The sequence below is a fragment of the Pongo abelii genome, chromosome 21, assembly GCF_028885655.2.
Source record: "Pongo abelii isolate AG06213 chromosome 21, NHGRI_mPonAbe1-v2.0_pri, whole genome shotgun sequence".
Classification (NCBI taxonomy): domain Eukaryota; kingdom Metazoa; phylum Chordata; class Mammalia; order Primates; family Hominidae; genus Pongo; species Pongo abelii.
Window position 1 is genome coordinate 48198222 of NC_072006.2, and position 15012 is coordinate 48213233.

General features: G+C 47.4%; 1 protein-coding gene across 6 annotated transcripts in view; it reads left to right on the top strand.

Annotated features, from left to right (window-relative positions):
• The window catches only part of TOX2 (TOX high mobility group box family member 2), a 161276-nt gene that overhangs the window by 47315 nt on the left and 98949 nt on the right, over positions 1-15012 (top strand). For all 6 annotated transcript variants that reach the window (XR_008516943.2, XR_008516944.2, XR_008516941.2 and 3 more), the window contains exon 2: positions 11353-11418. Coding sequence is in view for 3 of the 6 variants with exons in the window: in XM_009233608.4 (XP_009231883.2) it covers positions 11353-11418 (66 nt within the window). In the remaining 3 variants the exon portion in view is untranslated. The remainder of the gene's footprint in view (positions 1-11352; positions 11419-15012) is intronic.

Here is a 15012-nt window from a genome sequence, read left to right on the forward strand (position 1 = left end):
AATGTTTGTTGAAAACAACATGTGCATAATTAAAGCTTAATGAGCGCTTGTCTGTTTGGAATGTGCAATTAGATTTACAATCGGGGATGGGAGAGAGCTCCAAATGGCTTTAAATGGAGCTGAGAGAGAGGATAATTTTTGCCATAAATCTGCAGTAATGCAGACGGTGTGTGAGCTACCAGTGGCAGTACCAGGGAAGGAAGAAATACAGGCCTGCAGGCCTCCATGCTATCTATGTTAGGGGGCTGCCCTGCCCATCAGGCCAGGCCCTCTGGGCAGCTGCAGCTGGTGAGTGTACTGGGATGGGACTCACTGGTGGTCCTGGGGGCAGATCTGCCCTAGGTTGGAGCTGGACTTCCTGCCTGCAGCCTATGAGACCTGTGATCCAGCCAACTGTGAGGGGCTGAGGGACTGGTGCTGAGTTCAGCTGCCCAGGATCCCAGGATCCCATGGCTGGGGTGAGATTCCTGTGTCATCACCATGTTCACCCCCAGCCTGCAAACTGGCTTCAGGGCAGAGCCCTAGACTGGGATGTGGCCCTCTACTTTGTTCTCTGCTGTTTCCCAGTACCCAGAGCATACATAGTAAGGCCTCAGTTAACATTTGTTGGATGAATGAATGCCTTGTTACCAGACTCTTGCCCTCAACATGTCACTCTCCCTCTGCAAACCCCATTTCTCCCATATCTATCACAGAGAAATGGATTCGGCTACTGCTGATGTCAACTCTTCTGTCTCTGGGGTTCTGGGTCAGGAGCAGATAATGACTAGGGCAGCGTCTAGACCAGCACCATCCAGTAGAAATACAATGCAGGCCACACACATGATTTTAAATGTTTTAATAGCCATGTTCAGAAAAAGTGAAAAGAAACAGGTGACATTAATCTTAATATTTTAGTTAACCCAGTATATCCCAAATATTAATGTTATTCCAATACATCATCAATATACAAATATTGACAAGGTATTTTGCATTCCTTTCTGTTGTCATCATCATCATTCTTGCTCTGAAGTCTTTGAGATTCAGTGTGGACTTTACACTCGCCCACATCTCAGTTTGGACTAGTCACGATTCAAGTGCTCAGAAGCCACATGTGGTAAGCGGCCACCATTCTAGATGGTGGAGGTCTAGAAAGAGCACAGTTAGAGCCAGGTGGGAAGGGGCAATGATTCCCACCTCCCAGAGGAGCCCAGGTGCCTGGCAGCCCTCAACTGTGGTGCTATAGTGACCACTGCCATTTTTACACTACCCCTCGATGTCTTTTATTGACTGAAATAGATGGCGCCATCCAAGCCAACTCTTGTTGGCGGTGGGGACAAGGGTCCTGCAGGGGCCCACAGCACTGAGCTTGCTTACAAGGGACATTCCCAGCTCCTGTGGCAGGCAGTACCCAAGGCGTCCTTGCTTCTGATAGTTAAGGTCCCAGGCCCATAGTCATGAGGTCACCTTCTCTGGTTCACGTGGCTTGGAGGCAGTGGGGGTGGGAAGCCAGGGTGTACTCTTAGGAGTCAGCAGCCTGGACTTCAGACTCAGCTCAGGCAGGTCTTGGCTGTGTGACCTTAGGCAGATCCCCTAAACTTTCTGGGCCTCTGTCATGGGGAGGATTTATCATAGGCAGAATACGAATGTGCGTTGTGCCCAGCAAAGCAGGTGTACCAATCAGGAGAAAAACATTTTTGAAGAAAGGTTAATATCTGATATTTTAGGAACAAAGCATGAAAGTCGTCGTTGTTGGGAAAAATAGGCCCTTGCAGTTGGAATTTCTTATAAAGACTTTAATTTGCAAATTTTATTTCAAATTACATACAGTGGGCACAGGCATCAAGAGTCTTTTCCATGATTAAGACCTCAGAGATTTGCACAAAGCCCCACTCAGTTTCTTCATCTACAGAAGAGAGGTAGTTACAGCAACTGGCAGGGTTCTTAGGAGGATTCAATAATAAAATAAGAAATAGCTAACAATGATTGAGTGCCTTCTCAGGCAGGCAATGTTCTAAGCACTTTCTGTATATTTATTTAATCCAAATGATAGTCATACCCATTTTGCAGATGAGAAAACTGAGACACAGTAATGTAGTTAAAAAAAAAAAAAAAACCCAACAGCTTGAAAGCAACAAGCCCAGGATTTGAACCCTGGCAGCCAGACCAGGGCCTGTGTTTGTATCCACTGTGTCATCATGTTTCTCCAGGTGGTGATGGGCCTGGAGTTGGTGTACAGGGCCCGGGTCAGGCTGAGACTGAGGCTTCCCAGGCCGTGCTCTATTCCTGTTCCTCTTCCATCTGTGCTGGCCTCTGTGCCTGCACCCCTCCCCCGGCATCTTCCTGGCCCTGATGTGTATTTCCCCATGAGACTTCCACATAAAACCGCACTCTCGGCAGGACCTAGGTTGCCGCTGCCTCTCTCTTTAGAGCTGTGTTTTATCTGTGCAGAATGAGCGTTCTCACGGCCCAATGTGGGGCAGGCGGCAGCAGTGTGTGCTGCTTTGATTGTTTCCTCTTTAGATCTTGGTGAGGCGCAGCTCAGTGCCTGTGACTGGCTAGGCTGAGGGCTGTGCATCCCTGGTCTTTGATCTGTGTCTCTGTGCAGAGGGGAGGAGCAACAGCTTCTACAGAACAGCTGCTGCTTTGGTACCTGGGATCAAGGCCAAGTTCAGACTTCCTGGGTGGCTTTGGACAAGTTCCCAACCACTCTGAGCCTCACCTTGCTCATCTCGACAGTGCGGCTGCTGCTCATGAAAGCCTTGGGATTTCTAGGGGGTTCCAGTGAGATGTCTGGGCACAGATCTGGGACAAGGGCTGGTATACGTAGGTGCTCTTTGGCCAGTGCTCACAGCAGCCTTGGATGTCATATTCTCTGCTCCTTGCCTAGTCACCTCCTGTGCTTCCTACATCATGGAGACTCCAAGTCACTTTTTCAGGATGCTTCTCTGGAAAGACCCTCTGCCTTGCTTCTGCTCCCCTTGGCTAACCTGATCCTGGCCTTTGTCACATGTGTCAAAGAAGAGGGCATCATTCAATATCGAAAGCAAGAAGCTGAATTCATTGGTATACTTTGCAAGGGTAGTCTCCCCAAATCAAGCAAGAGGCTGATCTTTTCAGGGTTTGGGGAAGCATGGAGTCCTGGGATAGGAGGACTTTCAGAGCAGGAGGTTCTGAGACTGGCTGGCTGTCTCTGTGGTGGACATGTGGCTATTAGGAGTAAGACTATTGATTGACTGACTTTCAGAGGTGGGGCTGTAAAGCTCCCAGTGACCAATGAGGATGAGCTTTAAGCTGGTTTGGGGATTCATTGTTTGCAGCTTGGGACTGTGGTCAAAGAACATCTTTTCCTTTGTAGATTTGGAAAATAGGAAGGTTTTATTCTCCCTCCATAGCTGTCATCTTCTCCAAAGGACTGGGGGTTCCTTGAAGGCAGGGGCTGTGTCATCATCATTCTGGCATGCCTGGCACCTAGCACACTGCCTGGCACACAGTAAGCACTCACAAGAGATCGTTCAATGAACAATGACTGTTGCCTCCAAGTCCCTTTGCTTTTATCTCTTTTCAGTGCCTTTGTGATGATCTATTTGCATAGATTTCCCAAGGGGCAGTGGCAAAATTCACTTGTAGATTCCCCAGTGGCTGGGAGCATATTCCTCAGCACATGATAGGTGCCTGGTACACGATACAACAAAGGCACTGCCTGGTCTCATTTCGCCTCAGCATATTTGAATGAGATCTTAGACCCAGGACCAAGAGTGGGAGTGAATGGGCAGAAGACATGGGAGGGAAAGGGTCAAGGTGAAGAGGCTGACCTTGAACAGGAGGGAGATACCTTTTCAGACTAAAGGAAGGGAAGTCGAGATGAGCATGATGTAAATAACATAGGGAAGGTTGGGAGAATTGAGGGAATATCTGATGACTTCAATTCCTCAGTGACAGAGGAGACAATGTCATCTGTTAGACTGAGGGAGATGGGGGCTGATAAGGGGATAGGAGTTGAGTATATCATAACAATGATAATAGGTAACATTTATTAAGCACCTGTCAAAAATAGTTAATATCTGTAACATAATGCTTAATAATGCTAACTCATAGCTGATGTCTGATAACAGATACCAAGAACCTTATGAGGTAGGAATGTGGCTGTCATAATTGTTGTTTTATAGGTGAGGAAAGGAAGGCAAAGTGATGTTAAAGTCATTGAGCTCGTAAGTAGTGGAACCAGTCGTCAGATAGGTGCTGTTACCCAGTATGTTACACTGTACATAGGAGTTGAATTAAGTCCAAAGCTGATTTTAGATGGAAGCTTTTGGTTAGGTCCAAGAATATGGGTTTATAAAAGCAAGCAAGACAGTGTTAAGGTTGGAGTTTGTAGCCAGAAATAAAGAAGGGCCTAGGAAGAGGTAGATTTCGGTGGATACAGAAAGGGAGAGTGTTCCAGGCTCATGGTGGGACGATGTGTAAGAGTGGGGCCACTTGCTGGGTGTGGTGGCTCATGCCTGTAATCCCAGCACTTTGGGAGGCTGAGGCAGGCAGGTCACTTGAGAGCAGGGGTTCGCGATCAGCCTGGCCAACATGGTGAAACCCCGTCTCTAAAAATACAAATTTAGCCAGGCTTGGTGGTGCATGCCTGTAATCCCAGCTACTCAGGAGGCTGAGGCAGGAGAATCACTTGAACCTGGGAGGTGGAGGTTGCAGTGAACCGAGATCATGCCACTTCACTCCAGCGTGGGTGACAGAGCAAAACTCTGTCTCAAAAAAAAAAAAAAAAGTTGGGGCACTGGAGGCTCCCACTATGCTGAGGACCCTACGGGAACTGAGACTTGGGGCTGTCCTGGAGGGTCCTGGATAATATAGGCTAAGTGATGTGGAGTCTCTGCAGGGTTTGGATCTGAGGAGTGAAGCGATTGCCCAAAGATCGCTAGTGATAGCCAACGTGTAAGATGGATTGTGTGACATGGACCCACCAACATGGGTTTGTGGTGCCTGTGTGTGCCCCCACACTGTGCATACCACATGCATTGTATACCTTTGTGTTCACACTCAGCATACTCTTAGGAAAGCTGAGCAGAAGGATGTTGCAGGTGATTGGATCAGAGGGATGTAGATGGCAGGGAGACCAGAGTCACCCCAGGGGTACTGACTGTGGGACTGTGTGGAAGGTGACAGTTTCTGTTACGACAGGGGAGTGCTGGAGAAACAGCAAGTCCATGTACATGTTATGAGTTCAGTGCTGGAGGTGTTGAATTTGAGGTGCTCATGGGCAAATGGGGGAGATAGCCAGGGAGAAAACTATATATTGGAATCTGGAGGTAATTTGGCTAAAGATGAGGATTTGAGAATTGGTGATGTTGCAACCATGAGTAGCTATGACATTTTCCAGAGAAAGTGTGAATCGAGTGAGAAGGAAATACCAGACCCACATTGCTATGCGCCTATCCATTCCATCCAACCACTCAACCCATTTTATCCACTCAGGAACCCACATGTCCAGGCATCTATCCATGCATCCCCAACACCCATCTCGCCCATCCATGTTCATCTTGTCCACCATCCCAATACTCTTCCCATACACTTGTCTGTTCACACTCACGCAGCCATCCCCTTTCACCTATCCATTCATCCACTCCTCCCTCTCATCCCAGCCATCCCATCCATACATCCCAACCACCCATCTATTTGTCCATCCATCCATCTCATTAATAAACCATTCATTAATAATCATTTTATATTGATGACATGTTGAAATCATGTTATGAATATATTGAGTTAAACTTAATTTTGATGATTTATTTATCTGTTAATATTTTTAAACTGTGGCTACTACATTTAAAAATAATGAAAAGAGTATAATTGGATTGTCTGCAACACAAGGAATAAATGCTTGAGGGGATGGAAACCCATTCTCCATGATGTGATTATTACATATTGCATGCCTGTGTTGAAACATCTCACGTACCCCATAAAAAAACTGTGGCTACTAGAAAATGTAAAATTACATATGTGGGTCACATTTGTAACTTTTATTATATTTCTGTTGGACAGTGCTAATGTGTACAATCCCTCACCCATCTATTCATTCACCCGTCCATCATCTGCCGATCACCCATCTATACATCACCCATCTATCAATCATCTATCCACCCATCCATTCATCCACCCATCTGCCCATCCATCCATCCCATCCTTTACTCGTTTCTCCTTTCCATCCATTCATCTACCCACTTATCACATCTGTTTACCCCACAAATATTTTATTTATACCTGTCATGAATCAGTGACTCTGTGGTCATAAGAATGAGAAAACTGAGGCTTAAAGCAGTTAAGCAATTTGCCCAAGGTGGCACAGATGGACCTGGGATCTGACTGTCTAAGATCAGGGCTCTTCACCTTGGCTGCCTATTTGCTAAGTTTCCTTAAAAAATCCTTTGGGGAAGCATGGTGTGCTTAAGTTGGGGGCTGGCTGTTGGAATAGGGGCCGAGGTGCTCTTTTCCCTGAGGGGACCACACAGGGAAAGGAGAGGTAGGGGAGAGACAGATGCCTTAGAAGCCCCTGTAAGCTGTGTCCCTGGTGGCCGTCATGAAAGGGTTATCCCTACACATTCGATATTTGCAAAAATGTGGGTTCTTTCAGATTCCAAAACTAATTTCCATGACAAAACTCTTGGGAAGAGAAGATGAAGGCCTGGCTTTTGCAGAACAATCTTCCAGCTGTAATGAGGACTGAAGATGGCAATGGGAAAAGGAATTATAATTAGAATATGAAATGGGGAAAATTAATCTATTCCAGTCACTGGTAAGAGGATGTTCTCCTGGCGTTCATGGAAATTCTTAAGCTGTTGTTTCTCCCTACATTTTTTTTCCTCACATTTTGAAGCATAGGGAAGGCTGTGTGGTATGAAAAAGAGATTTTTGACCAAGGAACTGATGAACTGTGAAATATGCATAGAACTGAAGTTCATGTGCATCTTTGCTTTGTATGTCTCTGTATGCATATGCGGTATATGTTCGTGTTCACATTTGTGTGAGTTACATTTAAATGGCTGCAGACGCATGGAATGTTTGTACACATACGGGCACACCCTGCTTTCCTTGTGTGCATGCTGTGGTTATTGTGTGCCCAGTTGTATAAAGGGTCTCTGACATGTGCACACTCACGCTTGTGCTGTGTGTGCGTTGGTTTGTGTTACCCATGGACATGATACATGAGTGAGCTGAACGCTGCCATGTTGAACGCTGTGCTGCATGACATGGGTCCACACAAATATCGGTTTGTGGTGTGTGTGTGTGCTGCCCACGCTGTGCACATGGTATCCATCATATACCTTTGTGTTCACACAGCGTATGCACTGCGGTGGGTGTAGATATGGGTGTTTTTGATCTTGTCTGTGCACATGTGGAGGAGGAGGTAGCCCTGCTGTGTCTGAGGGCAGAGGTGACTTTGTGACCTCTCCCCTTGGCTTCCAAGTTCATTTACCCAGAAAAGGTCCCGAATGAGGAGGGGCTGAGGGGGTAAGCCCCAGGCCTTAGAGTCCTGCAAGCCAAGCCAGGGGGAGCCTGGGAACCCTCAGTGTCTCCCAACTATTCCTTCATGCCCTCCAAGGGCTCCAATGTGGTGGAACCCTGGCAGAGGTGGGCAGAGAACAGGCCTCCCCACCCCCTCAGGGCCTCTGCTTACCACTCCTTGGCAGCTGGTTCTGAGCCCAGCAGGCTCCAGGGCATCGTGCAAGGTGCCCAGGGGTAACTGAGCTGAGGAGACCCAGGCCCTGCCTCGGAAACCTCTGCCAACTTCTCAAGTGCACCTTGAAAGCCAGAAGCAAGCTTTACTCCAGCACGTGGCAGCTCTTTCCTAGACATTGGTTGAATAAAGGAGTGAATGAATAAGACAGGCTCTGGTGACCTCATGGGAATCCACTGCCCACCCCCTTGCCTGCCCCTAACACACTCGCATCAGAGACCAGGCCCCCTTGCCCTACGTCTCCAGTGCCATTCCCACTGCTCTCTCTGGATAATTCCTCCCTCTCCTGAACCTCTAACACACTTATCAAGCATCTGTTATGCACCAGGCCCAAGGCAGACTATTGATTATATAGTAGGATCCAGAAAAGCATTGGTCCCTGCTGTGAATGCACTTGCAGCTAGTGGGAGAGTCCAAGCAGAAAAAATCCAACAAGGGACTCTTAAATCCCATCTCTCCCCAACTGTGTGATCTTGGACAACTACTTATCCTCTCTCTACCCGTTTCCTTGGTTTTAGCAGGGAAAAGAATACTTTCTTCATTGGATCATTCTGAGGATTAAATGAGGTCTTTTATGTAAAGCATTTTGCTCAGTGCCAGGAATATTCATTCAGTCACCAAATATTTATTGATTGTCTACTGCACATATCGGGGAATGAAGCAGATGGTGGCCCCTGCCTTGCAGTGGCTCTGTTCTCACCAGCATTTAATAAATGGTGACCATTCAAAGGTTTTTTGGACATCTTTCCCTCTGTTTCTTATGCATATTCCTATACCATACTGTTCGATTACTATTGCTTTATAAAATGTTTCAAACACTTCATTAAACTTAATGTTCCTCCATCTCCAATTATTCTTTTTATTAGGGTCTACTTATAAGTTACGTGTGGTTTTAAAAAAATTTTACTTTTGTCAAAATGATCAATGACCATGGTCACACATCAAGTCAAGTACCCAGGAGCTTTTGCTGAAAGTGCCCCCACCCTGCCTCATCTATAGCCCCATCCCTAATGCCAGGCTCTGGGAGATTTGGAGATGACCAGGACACAGTTCCAGCCTCCATGTTGCTCCCACTCTGGGACAGATGACAAATGTGGAGGCAGTCTATGTTGTAAGAGGAACAGCCAGAGGAGGTGAGAGCATGGCAGGCCTCCTGGAGGAGGTAGCCTCTCAGCACGGTCTTACAGCATGAGCTCGGGGTACAGTGTGGTGGATGGAGTCCTGTATTTGGGGTCAGTGCCCAAACTGTAGACATGGAAGAGCCTTTTCTTTTAATCATCCAGCAGTCACCAAGGGACTCTCCCCGTCCCTGTGCTGGGGAGGTTCTTTGGTGTAACCATCAACCCAACTGCCTAGATGGGAAGATAGGCCTGGTCAGAGGAGATCTGAATGTGGTAGTGGCTGCTTTATTTACTTATTCAACAAACGTTTATTGAGTACCTTCTCTGTGCCAGGCACTATTCTAGGAGCTTGGGAAACATCAAGGTACAGATAGACAAAGATCCCTGATCCCTGGGAGCCTCCATTTTAGTAGGAGGAATCTAATCGTAAGCAATAAATATAGTAAATATAGAGAATGCTAGAGGGTAACAGGGGCTATGGAACAAAGACCAAGGGAAGGTGGGGCGAGGGCACATCGAAAATGGTGGTAGAAAGGGTGGTGGGCTATCAGCCCACAGGGGCTGGGGCTGGCGTTGAGCCAGTTGTCAAGCAAAGCTTCTCTGAGTGAAGGCGGCTGGGTAAACTGACATTCACATGGTTGTGGGTGTGTGGATTTCTACGGCCTCCGTGAGGGCAGCTGGGTGATGTCTGTCTAAATTACAAATGCACATACAGTTGGATCCAGCAATTATACAAATAATAATTTGTATATAAACTCACACCCATGCTCAATAACAGATGCACAAAAATATTTATGGGAGCAATATTGGGATAGCAGAAAACTAGAAACAATGCAACTACCCATGTGCTCAGCTAGTTAAATATATGTGTTATATCCACACTGTGGAATACTGGATACAGAAGAAAGAATTATGTTCTGATATAAAACATTTTCTAAGATGTGTTGCTAAGAGAACAATAAAGTGCAAAACTGTATCGCATGCTGTCATGAATAGAATAAATGACTCTAAAATGTGTATATGTAGACAGTCTTTGAAATGATATAAAAAAGCTGGTAGACGTTGCCTCTGGAGAGGGGCAGTAGATGGCTGGGAGGTGGGGTGGTGTTGCTTTTTGTACTCTTGGAATTTTGAACCATGTGAATATATCTTAATAAATAAATGGTTCAATTAAAATAAAATGGCTGTTTATTATTGGTGCCCCACCCAGAACCCTTTACTGACCAGCACAGACATCTCCCACCCGCCTTGAGCACGAGCTGCCTGCAAATGGCTCACAGCCAATATAGTTCTCTGAAGACTTGTCTTCATTGGCCAATTGGGGGCCACCTTGCTCAGAAGGTTATGCCTCCCCATGTCCCCTAAGGGCAGCCCATGGCTGATGACTTCCTTACCCTGGGCTACAACAGCCACCCCTTGCTTCGTGTTGGTACTAACTCTGCGTACAATTCATGCCCCAGAGCTCCCCACCAGAACAGGCTGAAGGAAGTCTTCGGGCAAGACCACATCCTTGCTTAGCTGTACTCACTCCTGTCCGGCTTGCCTCCCACACTTACAGGTTATTCCCAAGGAGTACTTCCTTAATAACCACATGCGTCTGAACCCTTGCCTCAGGCTCTGCTTCTAGGGAACCCTATCTAAGACACCTAGCTCAAGAGAAGGGAACTAACTGGAATTAAGTCCTCTCCATATGAATGTGTTGAGTCAAGTGCTCTACAGTGCAACATCCTCTGAGGAGGGGCCTACAGGCATCATCCCCACTTAACAGATGAGGAATCTCAGAAGTTGAGGCACCAACTTGAGATCACACTTCAGGGCAAAGAGGGAGGCAGGGGTCCCAGAGCCCACATCTCTTCCCCTGCATTTGCTCCTGAATTTTTAGGCAGATTTATAGGGAAATCTTCCTGAATCCAGACTTAGCAACTTCTCTGCACACAGGATGTAGTTCCTGTACATGGTCTCTACCATAGTCCTCACTGCCTGTAACCAGGCGTGGCCATAGGGGCTGGGATGGCATAGGTGATGGGCCAAAACCACTCAGGATGGCAGGACCTGGAGGGCATGTCTAGGGAAGGCTGTCATGATCCCAAGGCTCTGGTGTTATTGGCCTCCCCCAGCACATGGGATTCCAGCTCTAGCTGATCACCTGATATAATTTTGGTCAAGGGAGGTATTTGCATACTTCTAAGGATGGGCAGCTCAGCACATGGCAAGGCAGCCTGTTGTGTCTATGGACAAGTTATAGAGGGCAGAAAGGTTTTCCTATTTGCATTCTAAGTGTGATTAACAGCATGAACCTGAGCACTCGAGGGCTGTGGAACAGGGGCTGCTCATTCCACCCTAGAGGTAGCCCTGCTGAAATGGGGCCTTGGGCATCCTGGGCTCTGATTTGGCTTCTGCAGCCCCCACAGTCCCCTGCAGTCAGTCCCCCACCCTCCTGCGGCTGCTTCTCCTAGTGCCTTCCTGAGAGCATTTTAATCAGAGCTGCTTCTCCCTTTCTCTCTATTCTAGTTTGATGGTGACAGTGCCTACGTGGGGATGAGTGACGGAAACCCAGAGCTCCTGTCAACCAGCCAGGTGGGTGTCTCATCCTCCCTGAACGGGTGTCTTAAGATTTGGGCTGGCTGGAGCTGAGCTGTTCCTGGGTGGAGGTAGGGGGTGCAGAGTGGGGCCAGCACAGCCTGCTGCTGTCTTCTCCCTGAATGATCAAGAATAGCAATAGTCCCCTTAAAAGGTACAATCAAAGTGGGACTATAGTATTTGTAAATTAACTACCTGGCTACTGTTGGCTTAAAATGGATTGGGAACTTGATGAAACTTGAAATGTATTGCCCATACTCCCCACACCTGGGGCAGCTTTTCAGCAGCAGTGAGTTGAGGTGCCTGCTGCTCTCTGGTGCCGCCTACCTCTTGCCACCACACAGCACCCACGGGGACATGTTCTGGTTTGGATGCACACATGCCCTTGAGTAGGCATACATGCTTCTCCTGCCCGCTGGGAGTTGTTGAAGGCCACAGGGGAGGGTTGTGGACAGGGCACAAGGAAGGAGAGCAGAGGGTCTTAACTGGTGGCAAAGGAAGCAGAGTCATTCCTGGGCAAGGCTGTCTCGAATCCCAGCCTGGCCCTCTGGGGGGTCATAGTTGCCAGTTGGAATCAGATTTTCCACTGAGAGCCTGGTCTCTGAAAATTAATGTTTCTCTCAGCTGGGAGCATCCTCACTATAGTCTATGATGCCACAGAGGGTCCCTGCTGCAGGCTGAGGGTCCAGGGACGGTCTCCCTGCAGAATGTGATGCCAGGGTGGGTCCTCACTGCAGGCTGGGACCCCAGGGAGGGTTCTCACTGTAGGCTGAGATCAGGGAGGGTCCTCACTGCACACCAGGACCCTGGGGAATGTCGTCCCTGCAGAAAGTGATGCCAGGGTGGGTCCTCACTGCAGGCTGGGACCCCAGGGAGGGTCCTCACTGCAGGTGGGGGCCCCAGGGAGGGTCCTTACTGCAGGCCGGAACCCCAGGGAGGGTCCTCATGGCAGAATGTGATACCAGGAAGTATTCTCATTGCAGGCACGGCATCGTGGAGGATGGTTCCCTAAGGCAGTGGTGCTTGCTGGGTGGGACCAGCTCGGGACACTGATTGGAGAGCCAAGGAGGGTTATAGCTGCTGAGAAACTTGGGAAGCTGGAGGGCAACCCCAGCCCTGGAGCTGACCTCTACCCTCTGTCTCTGCCATTGTGGGGGCTATGGCAGTCCAGGTTGGGTGGCCCCTCAGCCATCAGGCTGGGCACATATTTTCCAGATGGGGCAATAGAAGCCTATTAAGTCAAAAATATTTATGTCCCTATTCTGTGACAGGTCCCATGGAGGCCATAGATGAGTAAGACATGGGCCTGTGGCCCTAGGGGGCACTACTAGTGAGGAAGATACTGTAGTCTCAGTGGGACATGGAAGCTCTGCTGCAGGGTGCTGCGCCCCCTCCCCTGCCGCTGCAGGATCGCTCATGCCGGGGCCACCATACCATGCCCCTCTCTGGCCTGTCCCTGTGTGAGCATCATGCTGCTGCTGCAAAGCTGCCTTTATATTGCATTGACATGCGCCAACATGCAAGACTGGTGGGCAAGACTCCAGGCCCTGGAAGTGGTTATTTTGGAAGAGTACACTGATGTCATTTAATTGTACATAATCAACTGAAGTCTCATCTCAGCAGACCAGAGTTAGCCCTGACATCTCATCTGAGCCTTTTCACAATGTTTAGATAGTATTTTTGTTAACATATTGAGCCCTGGTTTTCAGAACTATATTATGGTGAATTTTGTTCTGGAACCTACTGGAAAGCATTGGCAATGTCCTTCCACCAAGAAGGGAAAGTGGGACTCAGTGGGGCTCTGTGTCTGTTCTAGGCTTGGGCAGAGGAGAGCACAGTCGTTTGGAGAGGAGACTTGGTACAAATAAATGTCACCCTCCCAAACCATTAACAGTCATATCCTCAACAATTCCCCTAACACTTTGCAGCTTGCAAAGCCTTTTTCTCAATGGTTATTTCAGCTAATCTTCACAACAGCCTCAAGAATGAGTAGACGTTATTGTTCAGTCAATTTTATAGATGATGCAACTGAAGATCAAGGATGTTGACTGATTCAATCAAGGTGACTCAGCCAGGGAGCACTAGAGCTGGTGTTCGAACTTGTGAAGCTCAGACTCGGAGCTCCACAAGCCTCCCTTGCCTTGTCCACTGACTTGCCTCAGCCTAAATGTCACTTCTGCAGAGAGCTCTTTGTGACTGCCAAACCCACATTAGGTCCCCTTTCCATGATTTTCATTAAAATGGCACCAGGTCTTTTTAATTCATAGTGACAAAAATTCATAATTTTTATAGATGACAGTGGTCATCTACTTACCTTGTGATGACTTAGTTAATGCCTGATTTCCACCCTAAACTGTGACCACCATGGGGAAAGGATCTGGTCTCTCTGGTCCAATGCTGTGTATCCCAGTGGGTCATGGTGTCTGGAACACCGAGAGCACTCAGAAAATATTTGTGTAATGAGTGATGGTAGCCCCTGCTCTTCTCTGAACTTCAATGTCCCTAACAGTGGAACAAGGTGGTTGGACTTCCTGAGGGTCCGTCTGAATCTTTTATGCTGTGACGCAGAGGGTCTCCCTAACTTAGGACTTTATGAAGAAGATATCAAAATTCTCTGAGATTAATTAAGTCTAGCCAGTGGCATGAGCCAATCTTAATGTGAACAAATTTTGCAATTGCAGTTAGATTTCTTATAGTGTATCCGTTAGTTTTTGCTGCATAACAAACACCTCAAAACTTAGTGGCTTAAAACAACAAATGTTTATCTAGTTAATGATTTTGTGGGTCAGCAGTTTAACCGAGTTCAGTTGGGTGGTTCTTCTGGCCTTGCTTAGGATCACTTTAGCAGCAGCAATACACTGCCAGATCAGCAGTGGGCTGGTTGGTATGGGAGGCTCACCTGTGTTCCACATGGTCTCTCAGCTTCCAGCAGGCTAGCTCCAGGTTGTTCACATGTTAGGAGAAGGGTTCCCAGAGCAGCAAGAGCAGAAGTTGCAAGATTTCTTGAGGTCCAGGCTTGAAATACACATCTACTTCCAACACATTCTATTGGTCAAAGCCAGTTACAGGACCAGCCTAGATTCAAGGAATGGAGAAATACCCTCTACCTCTTGATGGGAAAGGCTGCAAAGTATTGTGGCCTTTTTACAAACCACCACATGTAGGAAACATATGGGATATGATTCATGATGATTTTGTTGAAAAATAACTTAGACTTTTCTGGTACTTATAGCTCCCTACAGCTCAGTGGGACCCTACTGGCTTCTAGACTTTAATGATTAAAGTCCTATATATTTCCTTCCTCTTTTCCCTGGAGTGCTTCTTGAACTCACGACACACACACACACACACACACACACACACACGACCACCCTCTCACAATGTGTTGTCTCATCAACTGCAGGAATTGTATCGTCCAAATTACTGGATTAAGGATTGACATCAACATTTGGGTAAAATGAAGCTCTCACAGCCACTAGAGGATTCAGAGGATAAACACTCTAAATGGCCTAAAATATGTTTTATAAATACAGTTAAATACAAGGTTCACCCAATCAGCAAATGTTTATTGGACACCTGTTATATGCAAGG